This window comes from Nanorana parkeri, unplaced genomic scaffold (genome assembly GCF_000935625.1).
Source record: "Nanorana parkeri isolate BGI_ZX_2015 unplaced genomic scaffold, ASM93562v1 scaffold469, whole genome shotgun sequence".
In the NCBI taxonomy this organism is placed as follows: Eukaryota; Metazoa; Chordata; class Amphibia; order Anura; family Dicroglossidae; genus Nanorana; species Nanorana parkeri.
Window position 1 is genome coordinate 1020720 of NW_017306737.1, and position 19577 is coordinate 1040296.

General features: G+C 46.1%; 1 protein-coding gene across 1 annotated transcript in view; it reads right to left on the reverse strand.

The window, feature by feature from the left end:
* LOC108790375 (VPS10 domain-containing receptor SorCS1-like) overlaps window positions 1-12499 on the reverse strand; it is a 475033-nt gene extending 462534 nt beyond the window's left edge. Inside the window, exon 1 of the mRNA XM_018560623.1 lies at window positions 11927-12499. Within this exon, the coding sequence (XP_018416125.1) occupies window positions 11927-12499 (573 nt within the window). The remainder of the gene's footprint in view (window positions 1-11926) is intronic.
* Between the last annotated feature and the right edge of the window lie 7078 nt (window positions 12500-19577).

The following is a 19577-nucleotide window of genomic DNA, read 5'->3' on the forward strand; positions in this document are numbered from 1 at the left end:
ATATATAAAAAATTTTTGTAATCACACATTTTTTGAATGAATACATGAAATATCTTATTTATTTTAAGTAATGACAAAGTTATTTCCAAATAAACAGGCCCATAGCAGAAATGTAAAATGTACTTTGGTCCAGAGGGATATATTGCTGGTAGAAGAGGTGAAGTGGCTTATTAAAGCCCAACCCCTCCCTGTGGAACCTGAGTGACCAGATTAACCAACAGACATGTTTATGAGCTGTTCAGTGTTGGGCAGATAGTGCTTATGTCACTTCCTGTCTAGTGCTAAAGGGGCAAACAGAAGGCAGGGAGGGCTCTACATTGGGACAAGCAATACTCACGGTACTGGGTAAGGGAAGGGACAACTGTAGAAAGAAAAGAGGGGAACACAGAGAGAGAGGGGGGGGGGGCAATAAAAGTGATTGGGAGAAAAGAGAAAAGGAAATGGGCACGATTTCCTGGAACGTGTACGGTTCCTCTTAAGAATAACTACCATCATTTCCCGTGGAATCGCGAGCTTCTTATTTTCCTGTTGCGGGATTTAATTTGAGCACTAAACGGCCGCCGCAGGCCAGAGCACTTTTATCCCCTCTGTGCCGGTTTTGTAAATAAGCAACAAGAGAGCAAAAACTAATTTAAGGACTAACGCGTTTGGCAAACACAAAACAGATGTTTGATACCATGTAAATTAGGCATGCCCCTTATTTCACCAGATATACATTATTCAAGTCACGCTTCAAATTGGCTCTCGTTAACAAGCTATTTAGCTGCAAAGGCGATACCTCTGAAAGGTTCCCGCTCGACACCTGCCGAAATGAGTAATGTGGCTCCCGTTTAACTTTAATGTGGGTAACAGTCAAAATGTTCCACAATACTAGGGATAAAGGACAAATGCACATAAGGCCATATTCAAACATAAACTGAACCTGTGGACAGTCAAAAAATGTACATTTTCTTAATAAGCAGTAGAAGAGCTTTAAAAGAAGCCCTCAGTGACTTCTGTAGCTGTAGGTATTGTGGAGCAATTCATTGTAACATTCACACTTGGGGAGATGTTCCTCCATTACTGTTGATACTCTTTTAGCTCTTGATAGACCATGTGACACCTGGACAAGGAAGGAGGGGACACCCTCCCATTGAAAAGCACTCACCTCATAGTTCTCATTTAAGGTCCGCACTTCCAGCGTGAACATGTTTAAGTTTAGTAACCTTGTCTCATAGCTTTGGTCCTCTAGCCCCTTGATTTGTTTGGTTGCCCTTCTCTGGACTCTTTCCAGCTCAAGGACATCCTTTCTGTAGATTGGTGACCAAAACTCCAGATGAGGATGAACCAGTGCTCTGTAAAGTGGCAAAATTATAAATTTGTCTCTACAGTACATTCCCTTTTTGATACAAGACAATACTCTGCTCGCTTTGTTTGCCGCAGCCTGGCATTGCAAGCTAATGTTCAATCTGTGGTATACAATGACCCCCAAATCTTTTCCCATTTCTGACTTCCCTAGTGGAGTTCTTATTAATGTGTATTCCGCTTGCCTATTTTTAACCCCAAAGTGCATTACTTTGCATTTATCGACATTAAACCTCTTCTGCCATGTAGTTGCCCACTCCCCTATTTTATCCAGGTTATCAAGTTGACAAAGCCTCCAAAGGCTGTGACCTACCAAGTGAAAACAGGTCCTTGTAGAGCCTCTTGGGGTTTGAACGAAGGGCAGAGAGTACAGAAAACAGGGTCCAATTGACATTTTCCTATAAAACCAAAAAAACTATAATTATCCCCCCCAAAAATGCAAAATGTACAAATATTTACTGCTGATCACAAAACTCCATCAATGTGTCAGCGGCCGTTATAAATAAATGATTGCACAGATGTAAAAATGTTTGTAATAAAAATGCTTTGTTGTGTGCCTCCTGTTTTACATGTATTTCATATTTATGAGCAATGTATTATTCCGCCTTTGTGTACATGCTCCATAAACCATGAATAATTCTCCCCATTTCCAGGGCGCAAATCTCATTATCTGTGAAGTCCAGGCCGCCGAGTTCTGTTCCATTAAACTTTGGAGAAGCTGGAAGAATTGGCCCCGGCTGTGATGGACAGAACAAGAGGAGGACGGGGTGGGGGGATGGGTAGAAGGAAAGGGTGGAGGACTCCAGTAGGGGTTCCCAATAAATTCCTCCCCACCCTTATCTAGTTTCTGGTCAGATATCCTGGTGACACCCGGATAGAGAATGAGAAAAAGTCAAAAACTTTACAGTAGTTACATTGTAACATTACAGTGCATCTGATGGGAAACCTTCCAATGGGGGACAATTTACACAAGAACAATGTAGCCATACCAGGAGGGTTCTTGTTCAGACACTTCCTATAGCAGAGGTAGGCAACCTCGGAACTATACAGTCTCTGTTAAGTCCAGGTCGCCGAGTTCTGTTCCATTAAACTTTGAAGACGGTGGAAGAATTGGCCACAGTTGTGATGGACAGTACAAGAGGAGGACTGGTGGAGAAATGGGTATAAGGGAAGGGTAGAGATTCTAATGATGGGTGGCCGACAAACTCTTCCCCACCCTTACCGAGTTTCTGGTCAGATATCCTGGTGACACCAGGACAGAGAACGAGGGCGATTCTGAAACTTTACAGCTGTTACATTGTAACATTACAGTGCATGTGATGGGAAACCTTCCAATGGGGGACAATTTCCATAAGAACAATGTAGCCATACCAGGAAGGTTCTTGTTTGGGCACTTCCTATAGCAGGGGTAGGCAACCTCGGCACTGTAAAGTCTCTGTAAAGTCCAGGCCGCCGAGTTCTGTTCCATTAAACTTGGAGAAGGTGGAAGAATCTGCCGCGGCTGTGATGGACAGTACAAGAGGAGGACTGGTGGAGGGATGGGTATAAGGAAAGGGTGGCGGACTCTAATGATGGGTGGCCGACAAACTCTTCCCCACCCTTACCGAGTTTCTGGCCAGATATCCTAGTGACACCCAGACAGAGAAGGAGAGCAAGTTAAAAACTATACACCTGTTACATTGTAACATTACAGTGTATGTGATATATGTGATGGGAAACCTTCCAATGGTAGCCATAGCAGCAAGGTTCTTGTTTGGGCACTTCCTATAGCAGGGATAGGCAACCTCGGCACTCAACAGTCTCTGTGAAGTCCAGGCCGGTGAGTTTTATTGATTGACAGAACAAGAGAAGGGCGGGGCGGAAGGATGGGTATAAGGGAAGGGTAGAGGACTTCAATGAGGGGTGGCCAAGAAACTCTTCCCCACCCTTACTGAGTTTCTGATCAGATGTCCTGGGAGAGAATTTAAGCAACATCAATGTAGCCAACTAGCCATACCATAAAGATCCTTGTTGAGACAATTCCTATAGCAGGGGTAGGCAACCTCTAAACTCTACAGTCTCTCAGTGACTCAAATTCAGAGACAACGAGGCAAATAGATTGATAAGAAGATAATCAGCAATGGTGGCCTACATATCTCTCCCAGTGAAGGTTTCATTTTGACAGTGGCAGTTCCAATATCATTGTTCTGACAGGTCCCCTATAAAGATTATTGACTGCTAGAACCCCTCTCAGTCCAAAAGAACGAAAAGATATTAAAAGCCATTAGGGGAAATGTGGCCAATAAGTACCATTACCCCTGAGACAGCTGATATGTGGTGCCCGACACCCTCACAGACCAACAGGCTTATTCAGTAAAGCATTTTCACATAACAGGTATTAAGAAATTGCCTATCTCCTACTGTGACATAGATCTTAACTAGTCGCTATAGGATGCTGAGCTTTGCACATTGTCTGTGCACTTTGTGCTGCTTTATTGATTAAAGTTGAATCAGACTGCAATGTAAATCATGCTGACAGCAACATTCACGCAAGGGCAGAACAGGGAAATGACCAATGCTTCACATGGGGCCTAGGTTTTATTCTCAGTGCAGCTCTACTTATGATATAGTGAGGAACACTACTGATTTTCCACTGCTATTTAATCACCAACAAGTGGAAGCTGTTCCAGTGGGATCAGTGGGTTGATGGATACTCTAAGCCTCTGTAAGCCATTAAAGCCAAACACAGAGATTCTACTCATAAGTCTACTGAGTGGCATATGTGCTATCTGGACATGACCAAAAATAGGTGGACATCAGATCATCGCACCTACCTATATGACCAAAAGTATGTGGACATCCCTTCAAATGATGGAGATCAGATGTGTCCAGTGAAGGGTAGTGTTAACACTACAGCATACAAAGACATTGTAGACGATTGAGCTCATCCAACCTTGTGGTAATAACTTGGTGAAGGCCCTTTTCTGTTCCACCATGACCGTCCCCTGTGTACAAGGCCAGCTCCAAAAACACATGATGTGACCAGTTTGGTGTGGAGGAACTTGAGTGTCCTTCAAAGAGCCAAGACCTCAACCCAACTGGACACCTTTGGGATAAACTGGAACACCAATTGTAAGTCAGGTCTTCTCATCCAACATCAGTACCTAACCTCACAAAAAGGCATAAAAACCAAAAATACACCCTCCAAAATCTTGTGGCAAGTCTACCCAGAAGAGTGGAGGATGTTATAGTCACATAGGGAGGCCAAGTCCATAATAATACCCATGGTTTAGGAATGGGATGTCCAACAACCTCCTATAGTTGTGCCGGTTAGGTGTCCTCATTGTACATACATTGCAGTTGACTTATTAAAGGCTATTAGATCTGTTCACTTTGCAGGGGAAGTTTCCCTTGGCTTAGTGAATGTGGTGAAAAATCAGTTTGCAAAGAATACCCAATCATGTGAAAGAAGAAAACCTTATAATAACTCTATTTGTTTCCTTGGCCAACAAAGTCAATGAGGCATTCCCACTGGCCAAGAATGTAAAGGGAATTTTGCTGCTGTCCACAAATGTAGAGGGTGCTTTGCTGCTGATGCCAATATACAGGCTCCTTTCTGCTCTCCTCCAGTGTTAAAGGGGCTTTGCCACTAGCCGTCAATGCTAAGATTGCTTTGCCAATGACCAGTAACCACCAAGGTAAGAGAGCTTTGCCACTGACCACTAATGTGAAGGGTACCTTACAGCTGGTCACCAAGGTAAGAAGGCTTTGCTAGTGACCACTAATGTAAAGGGGACCTTGCAGGTGGCCACCAAGGTAAATGGAGATATTAACAGTTTAAAAGACTACAACTGACAACCATTGCAGAACTGGCTGTTGTACTCTAGGTGGCTACTTAAGCAAACCTTTAGCACTGGTTGTGAGCCTTGGCTATGCTACATATGACCACACAGATGCTCTTTACCTTTTAAGTGTACCTTGCCTTGCTCATAGCATTCTGCAAAGGTGCCCACAGATGTAAGATGACCTTTGGCTGGTCCCAGTTGGATTGTTCCAAGATTATGACTGAACTCACCCCCAACCTCTCCGGACACCCCTAGCCAACTCCATCCCTGGGAGGTACCAATTGGTTGGCTTGGATTCTCTTGGTGGGTGGCTGTTTTTGCCCCTGAGATGACCTGAACTTGAAGGGCCATGTTTAAGGAAAGATCCATATTGTGACTGGATGTCCCACCACCTTGTGATGCCTGAAGGTAGGGTAGGAGTCCCTCCTCTATTGTGCACGCAGTAGTATAGAGGAAACGCTGTGATGTTGCTGCAGCCAGACCAATATTTATCTTCACCTTCTAACTCCAGAAAGATGGAAACAGAAGCACTATTTAGGTGATTTGTGTTTTTGCAGCGTTCTTCATTGCCCCGCTTGCTTATGTAGCCGGCTGCAAATGGATGAAAATGTGTCTTTTGTGCACAAAGTATTAATGGTCTTTGTTATTCTACATGAAAGGATGGCAGCAGAGCCGGAGGGGAGACACGGATGTGCCTTGCTGAAGCTGAAGTGTTCACATGTAATACCTTCCCTTGCTCTGCATGCCCCCTGCCCACCCCCCTCCTGGCCTACCTAATCAGCATGCAATTAAACACTTTTAATCAAATAATTCCGTTTTCAAGAAATACTTATTTTATGACCCAGTGACATCATCACTGGGTCTATCTGCTGATCTTCGCTCCAAGGTTCGGTGGGAGGGGCCAGCAGGCTCCTGTAAAAATCAGAGCACCCTGCCTAGAATCTTCTTTCAAGAGTTAAATATGAAAGAGCACATCACCAGCATCCCTTTAGACATGCAAGCTCTTCCCTGCTGGACACTAAGATGTGCAGTCTTCTGATCAGTTGCTGGAGCATGCACGTCTAAAGGGATGCCAGGGATGTGTTCTTTTGATCTAATGCTTGGAAACAAAGGGGTCTATTCACAAAGCTGCCGAACGATCTGGCCGTAGCTTCGGCCGATCCTTCATGATGGCAGAGAAAGCTGAAGGCGAGCTCAGGATAGCTGCTGCAAGTTCGAAGGTTTTTATTGTGGAGATGCAAGTTTGAGGGAATTGAGAGCAATCAGTTTCAACACAGGAGAGGACTTGGTACAGGTGTGGAAAAAACAGGTAAGGCTGGAGTTCAGCTTTAAAGATGTTTCTTTCCTGCCCAAAAAGCACTGAAAGTATGGAAGTAGCATAGGTTGTAGGCCTGTTTACAGTCCGGTGTAGGTTATGGCAAACATAAAGCTCACAGTGGAAGTCTATGAGTCGGCTGACCCATTAAAAACTATGCACTCCCTGTGTGGCTGATATATTTATCTCAACATCTGTTAAGAGAGGAGCAAAGTCATTGTGCTGAGCTACTAAGCAGAGTTGTGGGAGGGACCCGGTAGGCCCCACCCACTCGAGGCTGCCTGCAGAAAACTACAGGTGGCGGCGGAGACAAGCCCAGTCACCCTGCACAAGGAGAGAGAGAGCGCAGCAGTGACCAGTCTTTATTACAGGAGGTGGCTGAGCCAAGACCAGTCACTCTGCACAAGGAAAGAGAGAGAGCATTAGTGACCGGTCTTTATTACAGGAAGGGGGCGGAGACAAGACCAGTCACTCTGTATAAGGAGAGCAGCAGTGAGCGGTCTTTATTACAGGAGGGGGCGGAGACAAGACCAGTCACTCTGCATAAGGAGAGAGAGCAGCAGTGACCAGTCTTTATTACAGGAGGGGGCTGAGTCAAGACCAGTCACCCTGCACAAGGAAAGAGAGAGAGAGCAGCAGTGACTGGTCTCTATTATAGGAGGGGGCGGAGACAAGACCAGTCACCCTGCACAAGGAGAGATAGCAGCATTGACCGGTCTTTATTGCAGGACATCTCTACACAGAGGCGAGGTGCAGAAGTAGTTTCCTGCAGATTTACTGTACAGATCTGGAAAACAATATCTACTAAGAACACCAAACTTTCGGTAATAAGAATACACATACTTCTTATATTTCATTAGCCCGTATTGCAACTTTAATCTACAAATTCGAAATATGTCACTGAAAATACACGAGACTTCCCCAATGCTTTCCCATGATACATGGTAGACTTGTGCGCCGTCAAAAAATTTGTTTCGTTTTGGAATATCCGTTATTTCGTATTTCGCAATTCGTATCCGAAACTCAATTCGGATTCGTACGAAATACGGATTTTCGTTAGTTTCGGCACATTTTCGTAACTGTACGAACATTCGTTATGATGAAGTTAAAAAGCAAAAATACCTTTGTTAATATTGGAGTCGATGTGGTAGTTGTTTTTTTAACCGTTAACAGATTCCGGATCCAAATTTCGTATTTCGGATAAAAAAAAAACTACCATCAACTCCAATATAAATGTACTTTGCTTTTTAACTTCAATATATAACAGAATTTCGTATTTCCTGCCTGTGTATTGTAATGCAACTCTCAGCAGCCGCGGATCCGTATTTCGGATTTTAAAAAAAATCTTGTCATGTTGTTCAACCTCATTTACAGGGGTAATATTAGTTCCTGTTTCAAAGAAATTCGGATCCGAAATTCGTTAACGGAATTTCGTATTTCGGATATAATTCGGAAACTGCCATTCGGATTTCATATGCTTCCAAATCTACGAATTTCAGGAAAATTTGTACGAATTTCGATTCGTAACGAAACGAATCGCACATGTCTAATAAATGGTGATATCTAGTGGAGCAATGGTCCTGGCTCGCTTGACATACACCCATCACCGGATCACATGACCTGCATTGTGGCACTTATGCCAGCAGAGTCATCATCCACTTTGGATTAGCATTCTGATGGCGTCAATGCCCCAGTGCATGTCTGCCATGGCATCGGGTCACATGACACAAACCTAAAGCCGTGCAATCGGAGACAGTCGACCCTTACTCTTTCCTTTCTTCCTAATGCTTGGTTATAGTGCAACCTTTCAGCTTAGAACCGTCTTAAATTCCTACAACCGCGGGATACAATAATCGATTGGATACGGCTAAATATTAAATTGGATTTGTGTCTATAACCCGAGACGCTCAGTAAAACAATATAACAATATGTACCATGCAGAGACATCAGAGAAGCCTTACTGACCCAAGACACTCTCTATATAATGATCGGTGATGCACAGTATCCAGAGACGTCATTTATACATCCCTCGTTAGAGGTCGTGAATCATAATTACATGTCTAGGGGAGGTTATACATAATGCTTCACACACGGTAACGTTCCAGAGACAACACGGTAATAACATTACATGTCGAGCTTCAGTACATGGGGGGGGAAAAAAGGAACACGACATTTTTTTTTTTTAGAAAATGTTCAAAAAAGAGATTATCAACATCCAAACAGATCATTTACACTTTCATTTATTCTAAGGGAGGTCGTGGAGGTTCTGTAGAATAGGGAGATAGTCCTACTAGATAACAGGCAATGTTCATCAAGTTATCCCAAAAAGAACACAATAACCATCGGCACTATAAGGACAGTATGTGCTGAATTAAACCCTCTATGAGTCTTTCTCAACCAAGGTTCACCGGAGCCCTTGGCTTCCACCAGAGATTACCAGGGGCTCCTCTAGATATTTATAGGGACTCCTCCTGAGATTGCTAGGGGCCCCTCCTGAGATTGCTAGGGGCTCCTCCAGAGATTAATAGGTGCTCCTCCAGAGATTTATAGGTGCTCCACCAGAGATTACTAGGGGTTCCTCCAGAAAATGTTAGGGGTTCCTACAAAGATTATTAGGGGCTCTTCCAGAGATTTATAGGGGCTCCTCCTGAGATTGCTAGGGGCTCCTCCTGAGATTGCAATGGGCTCCTCCTGAGATTGCTAGGGGCTCCTCCTGAGATTGCTAGGGGCTCCTCCTGAGATTGCTAGGGGCTCCTCCTTAGATTTCTAGGGGCTCCTCCAGAGATTTCTAGGGGCTCCACCAGAGATTTCTGGGGGCTCCTCCAGAGATTTCTGGGGGCTCCTCCAGAGATTTCTAGGGGCTCCTTCAGAGATTGCTAGGGTCTCCTCCTGAGATTGCTAGGGTCTCCTCCTGAGATTGCTAGGGTCTCCTCCTGAGATTTATTGGGGCTCCTCCTTAGATATCTAGGGGCTCCTCCAGAGATTTCTAGGGGCTCCTCCAGAGATTTCTAGGGGCTCCTCCTGAGATTGCTAGGGGCTCCTTGAGCAGTGAGCAGTAGTGGATTGATTTCCAACATGATGGTGCTTTGCACAGTTCCGGTCCAAATGTCATCAGGATGAGGCATTACACTGGCCACGAGCCTAACAGGGTATGCCCTGCACTGATTGCTAATGTAATAGGGCAACTCTCCAATGACCATCATTGTAAAGGGAAGCTTATCCTCTGATGTAAAGGGACACTTTAACACTGACCATCAATTGATAGGAGCACTGACTCAAAGTGCAAGTGGGGCATTTCCTCACTGACCCCCAATGTGATAGGGCATTTCCCCACTGACCTCCAATGTGAAGGGGGCATTTCCCCACTGACCACCAATGTAAGAGTACACATCTCCTATTGACCATCATTATAGTGATCACTGATGTATAGTAGCATTGACCCCAAGTGTAAGAGGGGCATTTCCCCACTGACCACTCAAGTAAAGGGGCATTTCCATGCTGACTGCCAAGGTAAGAGGGCACTTCTCCTACTAACCATTCAGGGGCACCTTTACACTGACCACTAATGTATAGGAGCATTGACCCCAAGTGTAAGAGGGGCATTTCCCCACTGACCCCCAATGTAAAGGAGCATTTCCCCACTGACCACCAATTAAAGGAGCATTTCCCCACTGACCACCAATGTAAAGGGGCATTTCCCCACTGACTGCCATTGTAAGAGGGCATCTCTCTTACTGACCATCAAGGGGCACTTTTATACTGACCATCAATGTATAGTAGCACTGACCCCACGTGTAAGAGGGGCATTTCCCCACTGACCACCAATGTAAAGGGGCATTTCCCCACAGACCACCAATGTAAAGGAGCATTTCCCCACTGACCACCAATGAAAAGGAGCATTTCCCCACTGACCACCAATGTAAAGGGGCATTTCCTCACTGACCACCAATGTAAAGGAGCATTTCCCCACTGACCACCAATGTAAAGGAGCATTTCCACACTGACTGCCAATGAGAAAGGGCACCTCTCTTACTGACCATCAAGGGGCACTTTTATACTGACCATCAATGTATAGTAGCACTGACCCCACGTGTAAGAGGGGCATTTCCCCAACTGACCACCAGTATAAAAGGGCACTTTACTGACCACTTATACTGACCACCAGGAACACTAGAGTTAAACAGTAAAGTTGTACACAGGACGGGAGGGTTAACAAATGAGCCGTTCTGGGAGTCAATGATGCTACATACACCACATTCCGTATCCCTTACTGATCACACTAACGGACCACGATGACCTGTAAATAGACATTTGTAGCAGCGGTTTGGGAAGATCCAGCAATTATTTCCAGAAAAAAGGCTGCTCTGTATAATACTCAATGACTCTCTGTATGAGATAACAGCCAGCCACACTAGTCTTTGGTGGAGGTAACGTATCATCCCACTATGTGACAGATCCCTGGTTACTCTGTACATAGGAAGAACCGGGACTACCAAATCATATTACAGGGCTGGAACGCGGTATTCAATGTACGGATACTTCATATCAGTGTATAGAAGATAATCATCGCCAATGTCTATAGAATAGTAAGGTCACATAGAGGAGAGGGTTAAACACTCAATATAAGTGTTTACATTGAGTGATATTAATGATCAATGTACAGGAGATAGATAGATAGATAGATAGATAGATAGATAGATAGATAGATAGATAGACTGTATGAAAGCTATAAAGGCAACCGTGACATTGGTATATAGCAGTAGGTATCTATGAATTACATAATTACTGTTGTATATCAGGCAAGCGTGATATACGTTATCACAGAATGATTAGACGGATAGACATAGACATGGATAGATAGATAGATGGATAGATAGATGGATATCAATAAAGATTAAGGGAGAAAGAGATATCAAGACTGGGAACAAGAAAGAGAAAGAGAAATAGATACCAGACAGAGATAGATAGAGAGAGAGAGAGAGAGAGAGAGAGAGAGAAGAGGGAGAAATATATACTAGACATAGATAGATAGATAGATAGATAGATAGATAGATAGATAGATAGATAGATAGACAGCAACCACTCAGAATATAATTTGCACCTGTAAAGCACACAATATACACATTGGTGGGTAATGCTCGGCCACAGTGTACATCAGTATGACACACTGGCAGCACTCATAGAGACATGAATGGGCATTGCCCAGCCACAGGGGATAGAAGAGATATTGAGTTGTGCTCTATGACAGTTACACCTCATTGGCACAAGCAGCAACATTCCATGTCTGATGGTACTCCGTGCCACTATAGCTCTGATAAGCATTATTGGCACGACCTGGCGTTGCCCAGTCACCGATTACCCAAGATATATCATTCAATCAGGGGCGCCGAGTGAGGAGGGTACAGAGACGCTCGGCTATAAAGAGATGGCAGTGGGTACTCACGCTGCTGTTGTGCCCGGACCAGTGGACCATGGCTTGATTGTGAGCCGAATCTCCGGTCAGCGCGAAGGTGGTGCTGCTCAACTTTAACTCTTCCACCCGAAAGACCTCAAACGGATCGGTCCTGTCGCCCCAATCCCCAGCGGTGCCAGCAAACTGCCCGCTTCTTTCATCGCTTCCAAACTGTCCGTGTCTGCCGGTGGCATCGCTGTCCAAGTATTCCTCCTGTCCTTTACTCATGTCCTGCTCACTCCCAGTGCCCACAAAGCTGGCATCCGCTAACCGGTCACCGGCACCTTCGTACCCATCGCCGGTCTCCGGTCTTGCAGCCAAGAGGTCCTGATCGTCGCCTGGCCGGTTGGCATTTCCCGACTGGCCATGCCTGGTGTACCCCCAAGCCTGCCCCCAGTCGCTCAAGGCTTCTTCCTGCATCCTCTTCATCATGCGCCCAGCACCTGCGCCCTGCAGCCGGATGTGAGGGTGGCAGGACGAGCAGGTCAGCTCACCTCGGCTATCCGAAATCAAAGCTGCGATGGCAAAAAGCGGCAAAAGCCCCCATTCCGGGAGAGCCCCCATGCCCACAGCTCCTTGGGTGCTCTCACTTCAACTCCATAGAAGTTTCTGAGTGCGTAGACTGGACTGAGCAGCCAGTGGAAGGGAGAAGTGTGCGGGGTGGGGGGGGGGGGGGGGGCAGGGGGGGCGGATTGGAAAAGAAAAAAGAAGCGGATTCTTCTTGCAGAGCTGATGCTGTCGCTCGGGAATTTGATGTAGGAGCGAGCAGACAGGGGAGGAGCTGGATGAAGGAGAGAATTTCTGAGAGAGGATGAGATGGCAAAGGGGGGAAGAGAGAGAGAGACAAAGTTGGAGCGCAGCTGAGCCCTGGAGTGCTGGAGAGAGAGAGACAGAGAGAGACAGCGAAGAAGAAGAAGAGGAGGGAGCAGCAGCGGCGAGAGAGAGCGCCGAGAGGCACGGGAACGATCAGTTCGCTGGCTGCTTCATGCAGCAGAAATGCAGCGAGCTCATCACGCGGTGACACTGCTCTTTTAACCCGTTCTCTCCCACCGGGGGGCAGCAACGGCCCAGCCAGCAGCTGAAAGGTTAAACCGCTGCCTGTAGGCATTGCCGGTTGTTAACCGTGGTCAAGCCGAGACTGACACAGGGGGCACCGCTGCTGCCCAACTTTCCAAAGGGCAGGAAATTGGGACAAGCCCCCGCTATCCCTAATATTTACATTTCAATCAGTTGCCAGGAACTAAGGACTAGCCCCCCACTTGCCCCAATTTTTCACATTTCGATCAATTGTTAAGAAAGAGGGATGAGCCCCTACTTTCCCCAATTGTTCACATTTCGATCAGTTGTCAGGAAGGAGGGACCAGCCCCCACTTTCCCCAATTTGTTTTTCACATTTCGATCAATTGTTAAGAAAGAGGGACAAGCCCCCACTTACCCCAATATTTCAAATTTTGATTAATCGGCAGGAAAGAGGGATGAGCCCCTACTTTCCCCATTTGTTCACATTTCGATCAGTTGTCAGGAAGGAAGGACCAGCCCCCCACTTACCCCAATGTTTTACATTTCGATCAATTGGCAGGAAGGAAGGACCAGCCCCCCACTTATCCCAATTTTTTACATTTCGATCAATTGGCAGGAAAGAGGGACAAGCCCCCACTTACCCCAATTTTTTACATTTCGATCAATTGGCAGGAAAGAGGGACAAGCCCCCACTTACCCCAATTTTCCACATTTCAATCAATTGGCAGGAACAAAGGGCGAGCCCCCCACTTACCCCAATTTCTTAAGTTTCAATCAAACTGGCAGGAATGAGGGATGACCCCCCTTTTTTTAAACAATTTTTTAAATGTCGATCAATTAACAGGAAAGAGGGACAAGCCCCCACTTTCCCCAATTTTCCACATTTCGATCAATTGGCTTTTTTTTTGATTGGATGATTCAGAATAAAGCCAAAGCCCCCAATTGGCTTTCTTTTTGGTCGGTGACTCAAAGTATGGATGGTATTGGATAAGTATGACAACCAGGTGAACGGCATTTTGCAAAGAAGCACCCCCAAATCTTTATTAAATCAGATTTCGATCAATTGGCTTCTTCAATTGGAAGAATCGGAATGAAGCCAAAAGCTCCCAATCGCCTTGTTTCTGGTCGGTGACTCAAAGCCCGGATGGTATTGGATAATCATGACAGCCAGGGAATTGGCATTTTGAAATGGAGCACCCCCCAAAATTTGTATTAAATTACATTTTGATCGATTGGCTTTTTTGATCAGCAGAATTGGTATGAAACCAAAGCCTCCAATCGGCTTGCTTGTCATCAGTGACACAGTGTAGTGATGATATTGGATACGTATGACAGCCAGGTACTTGGCATTTTGAAAAGCCCCAATTTTTTCCCCCTGGAATACGCACACCAATCAAACTTAGTTGGGTTTCCTTTAAATGTTACAAATATTTGGGATTAAAATAAGCAAAAATCACTGAATTCTCATATAAACTTTCAACATGCTCATCCTTCATTACAATAGTCCCCGGTGATCCCGCCATGATGGTCCTTGTCCAGGCATTTCCAGTTATAGGGTGACAACGCTCTGTCCCTCTCTCCCAACCGTGCTCCTGTGTTGTCATCCTGTCGCTACAAGTGTCCATTTCAATGCACATTGCCCACTGTTGTCACCATCAGGAATCCCGCCCTGAGAAATGTCATGTAGCCAACACCGTAGACAGGAAGTGGCTGCGACGAGGCTGCATGAGATCACCAGGGAGGAGAAGGGACAAATGATGGGAAAAAAAGGCAAAAAATATTTTGCTTTTAAAAAAAATGACACAAAGATGTCCAGCGATGTGTAAAAGAGACATTTAGAACCAACCATGCCCAGTATTTTGTACCCATTTCACTGGTGTCAGACATGTTGACCACTGTTCAGGACCATCGAAGGATCCCCCCCCGGGAGGTCCAATGGCTAATTCAGCATCAGACTGGAGGGACTACAGCTGTGGTGGAACTACAACTCCCAGAAAGCCATGTTGGGACCTGTAGTTCCTTGAGCGCAGGGTGGCCAAGTTACCCATACAGGGTGATGTAATATGAGCATTTTTTTGAGCATGTTTGTCACATGACACCCTCCTCCATACACATTGCGCATCACATGGTGCTGGCTTAACAGAACAGAAGGGGGTGGGCCGAACATTTCCAGCCCAATAGACGGGCTTTGCATGCAAACATTCACATCTCATATTATTCATTGAGTGATTGTGACTCTTCATATGATACAGTCATCTCTGAAAACAATGTCCCAGGGGAGCCATAGTGCGTGAAGCAGCAGCAGCAAGAAATGGCCCCAAAATCCGTCTTATACGCAACAAGGGATTTAGCTAAGATTAACTTTAAGGACCACTCCACCAAAAAGCTATAGTTTAGTTATAGGTGGAGTCTGGTGGGTAGCTTTTAAGATGCCTTGGATACTTCAGCATCAAGTAAGCCCCTCCCTGCCTCTTTTAATGACCCATGTGCCACGCCCCTGAGGAGACTCAATCAATGGGCGGGATCTCTCCACCCCTGAGGAAGCCTCTCACCTGACCATATCTACATGGCAGCTAGTTCATAATGAATGGGTTGCCTTGCACACAATGCTTTAGTCCAGGGCTCAAAATCTCCACTCGCCCGCTCGCATTTGGCGAGTGGAAATAAAGAGAGGGCGAGTGGAAATTCAGTCAGGCACGCAAACACGGATCGCGTACCTGACTATGAGAGCAGCCGCTCCTTGCTGTCCTCTCCTGGCTCCGTTCTTTGCGGCCGGAGCTCTGACAGTTCTGAGCCCCGTTCGAAAGGACGGATTAGTAAGGTCTGCAGACCTTACTGCAGAGAACGGAGCTCAATTAGGTGGGGCAACTGGTGGCGAGTAACTCTTAAGACCTGGCTAGTAGCTCAGGACTTTAAATTTTGAGCCCTGCTTTAGTCCACAACCACACTTGAACGTGAATGGGCGCATCGCGACTAAAAATATTAGATCTCACCATTTTTAGGGGAGGGGGTAGGAAAAAAATGTACAGTGTGTGTACATTTGTGAAGAGAGATATTTTACACAATTTCTACCTTTAGAGGCGGGTTACCCAGTCACAGCCGATTGGGTGCGTGCACCTCCATGCTCCATGTGTTGCGCCATGAAGTAGACAAGGCCCGGCTTGGCTGACATCTGTGCGCTTTGCTTCTGGTGAAATGTGCTGTGTACACTGCGGGGACACTGCAAACAGAGTCGTTGTCTGCGTAGACTGCTCAGGTCCCAGCTCCGTGCTACTGAGAGGTGAAAACAAGTAGAGCTCCTGGCCGGCCGTTTTTTTACTACGGCTGGCCCGGAGGCAGTTAAACCAATCCCTCACTGACCTCTGTAGCTGCTTGTGGTGCGGAGTAATTCATTCTCAAAGATCCTCAAGGACCCTCCCAGCAACATGCTCATGAAATGTACACACCTTATATTAGTCCTAGTGATGTCCTCATTGGGTATCTGAGCTTCTCTATGCAATGCAGGTAGATCATGACGTGTGGGAGGGGCCGGAAAGGGGGCTGTACATAGCTTCCTGGAAACATCACAGCACCCTGCCTCAGTACTCCCTCTTAAAGAGCCCTCAGCCCTAATAAATGCAATGGGCTGGATCTTAGGAGAAGTTATGCAAATATCAAAATGTCTTGGTGGGCGGAGCAATGGCCATTCCTAGACAGGCATCCATGCATACCACCCTGGTTACCTCCACAGCACCAGCAGGTCATCAGACTGAGGACATCTAGTGGCAGAAAAAGAGAACTGCAGTGGGAAATCTCTGCATTGAAAGTGAATATCGCAGCCAAAGCGGCTTTTTTATTTCATCTTTTATTGGGCTCTTTAAATGTTATCTTTTATTTTTAGCCCGATTTCCGCTTTTTGTTCACCTTCCCGACTGCAATTCATCAAAATGGCGAAATCTGACTGAAATCTCCCAATTATTGCCCAAATTTTGGCGGGAATGAAAACTCTCACTCATCCCTAAAGACGACAAAAATATATAATTCATCAAGAAGGTAAAACGTGCCAGAATGTGATCCCTGAAGTTGGAGGGGGCAGGGGCAATTAGATGATTGTCAGTCATATTAGTGTCACCCCTCCAATGGTGTCACTCGGGCGCCCGGAGTTAAGGAAATGGAAAGTGGATAGAGACGTCCCGGCTGACAGCGGCGAATCTCGCGTCACACATCAAAATGACAAAGTGCGTTTTATGACTCGCAACTTCCAAGCGGGAAAAAGAAGATACTTTGTATTTTATTTTCTGTTTCCTTTTAGCGTTCCTTCTACAGAGGGCAGACATTTCCATTTTCTCTATTTGACTCAAATGTTGCGGCGTTTCGATCCTTCGGCGATAACGACTCGCGAGGCAGAAAAAAAAAAAAACAACAACCGCCCGGTCGATGGTTTCCCTGCAATGATGCCGAAGCAAAAGCAGCCGCCGAACAACGGCGACAAAGTATCAGGAAACAATGTCGATCGCGTCCAATCCGAGGCTGCGAAGACTTAAAGGAATCCTCCCGTACGTGAAATACGAAGGCTGATCTTCCTCTTCCGAGAACGCCGAGTGACTGGCACTGACCTGGAACAAGGAGTTCTGACCGTTCCATCACTTTCACTGGCCGCATGCTTTTTCTCAGTCAGGGGCTTCAGTCAGGACAAATACAAAAAAGAACCTAATGGCAGGAAAGGCAACCTCCATGTTTCGGGTGTATTCTAGAACTCCGCAGCATTGTGCTGAACGGATGGGATCTATGTGTTTAGTGAATGCGTTTGCACCATACTGCACACTACATGCCCTGGTGCTTGGCATTGCCTCTCATTCTCAATGGGACCCCGAGGCACCTCCCGACGGGCGTTGCAGCGCTGTGCAGCACAACATGAGGTACCACAATAACATGTGCTTTGCTGCTGTGTGGTGGAGAAAGTAATGCATGAGCTAGTTTTTATCACTACATGGCAGCGTGATGCACATTATTGCGGGGGCCATGAACTGTGAACTACTGCAACGCCCGCTAGGAGGTACCTCGGAGTGCCATTGACTATAAATGGCTTGAATGTGCATGAAGTACATTATTTTTGTACCTCGGGTTGTGCACTGCTGCAACGCCCGCTAGGAGGTACCTCGGAGTGCCATTGACTATAAATGGCTTGAATGTGCATGAAGTACATTATTTTTGTACCTCGGGTTGTGCACTGCTGCAACGCCCGCTAGGAGGTACCTCGGAGTGCCATTGACTATAAATGGCTTGAATGTGCATGAAGTACATTATTTTTGTACCTCGGGTTGTGCACTGCTGCAACGCCCGCTAGGAGGTACCTCGGAGTGCCATTGACTATAAATGGCTTGAATGTGCATGAAGTACATTATTTTTGTACCTCGGGTTGTGCACTGCTGCAACGCCCGCTAGGAGGTACCTCGGAGTGCCATTGACTATAAATGGCTTGAATGTGCATGAAGTACATTATTTTTGTACCTCGGGTTGTGCACTGCTGCAACGCCCGCTAGGAGGTACCTCGGAGTGCCATTGACTATAAATGGCTTGAATGTGCATGAAGTACATTATTTTTGTACCTCGGGTTGTGCACTGCTGCAACGCCCGCTAGGAGGTACCTCGGAGTGCCATTGACTATAAATGGCTTGAATGTGCATGAAGTACATTATTTTTGTACCTCGGGTTGTGCACTGCTGCAACGCCCGCTAGGAGGTACCTCGGAGTGCCATTGACTATAAATGGCTTGAATGTGCATGAAGTACATTATTTTTGTACCTCGGGTTGTGCACTGCTGCAACGCCCGCTAGGAGGTACCTCGGAGTGCCATTGACTATAAATGGCTTGAATGTGCATGAAGTACATTATTTTTGTACCTCGGGTTGTGCACTGCTGCAACGCCCGCTAGGAGGTACCTCGGAGTGCCATTGACTATAAATGGCTTGAATGTGCATGAAGTACATTATTTTTGTACCTCGGGTTGTGCACTGCTGCAACGCCCGCTAGGAGGTACCTCGGAGTGCCATTGACTATAAATGGCTTGAATGTGCATGAAGTACATTATTTTTGTACCTCGGGTTGTGCACTGCTGCAACGCCCGCTAGGAGGTACCTCGGAGTGCCATTGACTATAAATGGCTTGAATGTGCATGAAGTACATTATTTTTGTACCTCGGGTTGTGCACTGCTGCAACGCCCGCTAGGAGGTACCTCGGAGTGCCATTGACTATAAATGGCTTGAATGTGCATGAAGTACATTATTTTTGTACCTCGGGTTGTGCACTGCTGCAACGCCCGCTAGGAGGTACCTCGGAGTGCCATTGACTATGAATGGCATGAATGCGCTTGATGCACATTATTTCTGTACCTCACATTGTTTACTTCTGCAACACCCGCCTGGAACTGCCTCGGGGTGCCATTGAGAATGAATGGCAATGCAAAGCACCAGCGCACTACACATACACGTGTAGTGTGCTGGGATCTGTGCATTTAGCTCACACCATGTATATGATACATGGTGTGAGCTAAATGCACAGATCCCACGCGTTTAGGGCAATGTTATGTGAACCGGCCCTTAATCTATGGAGTCTTTGTGGTCTGATTAATGTTAACCCTTT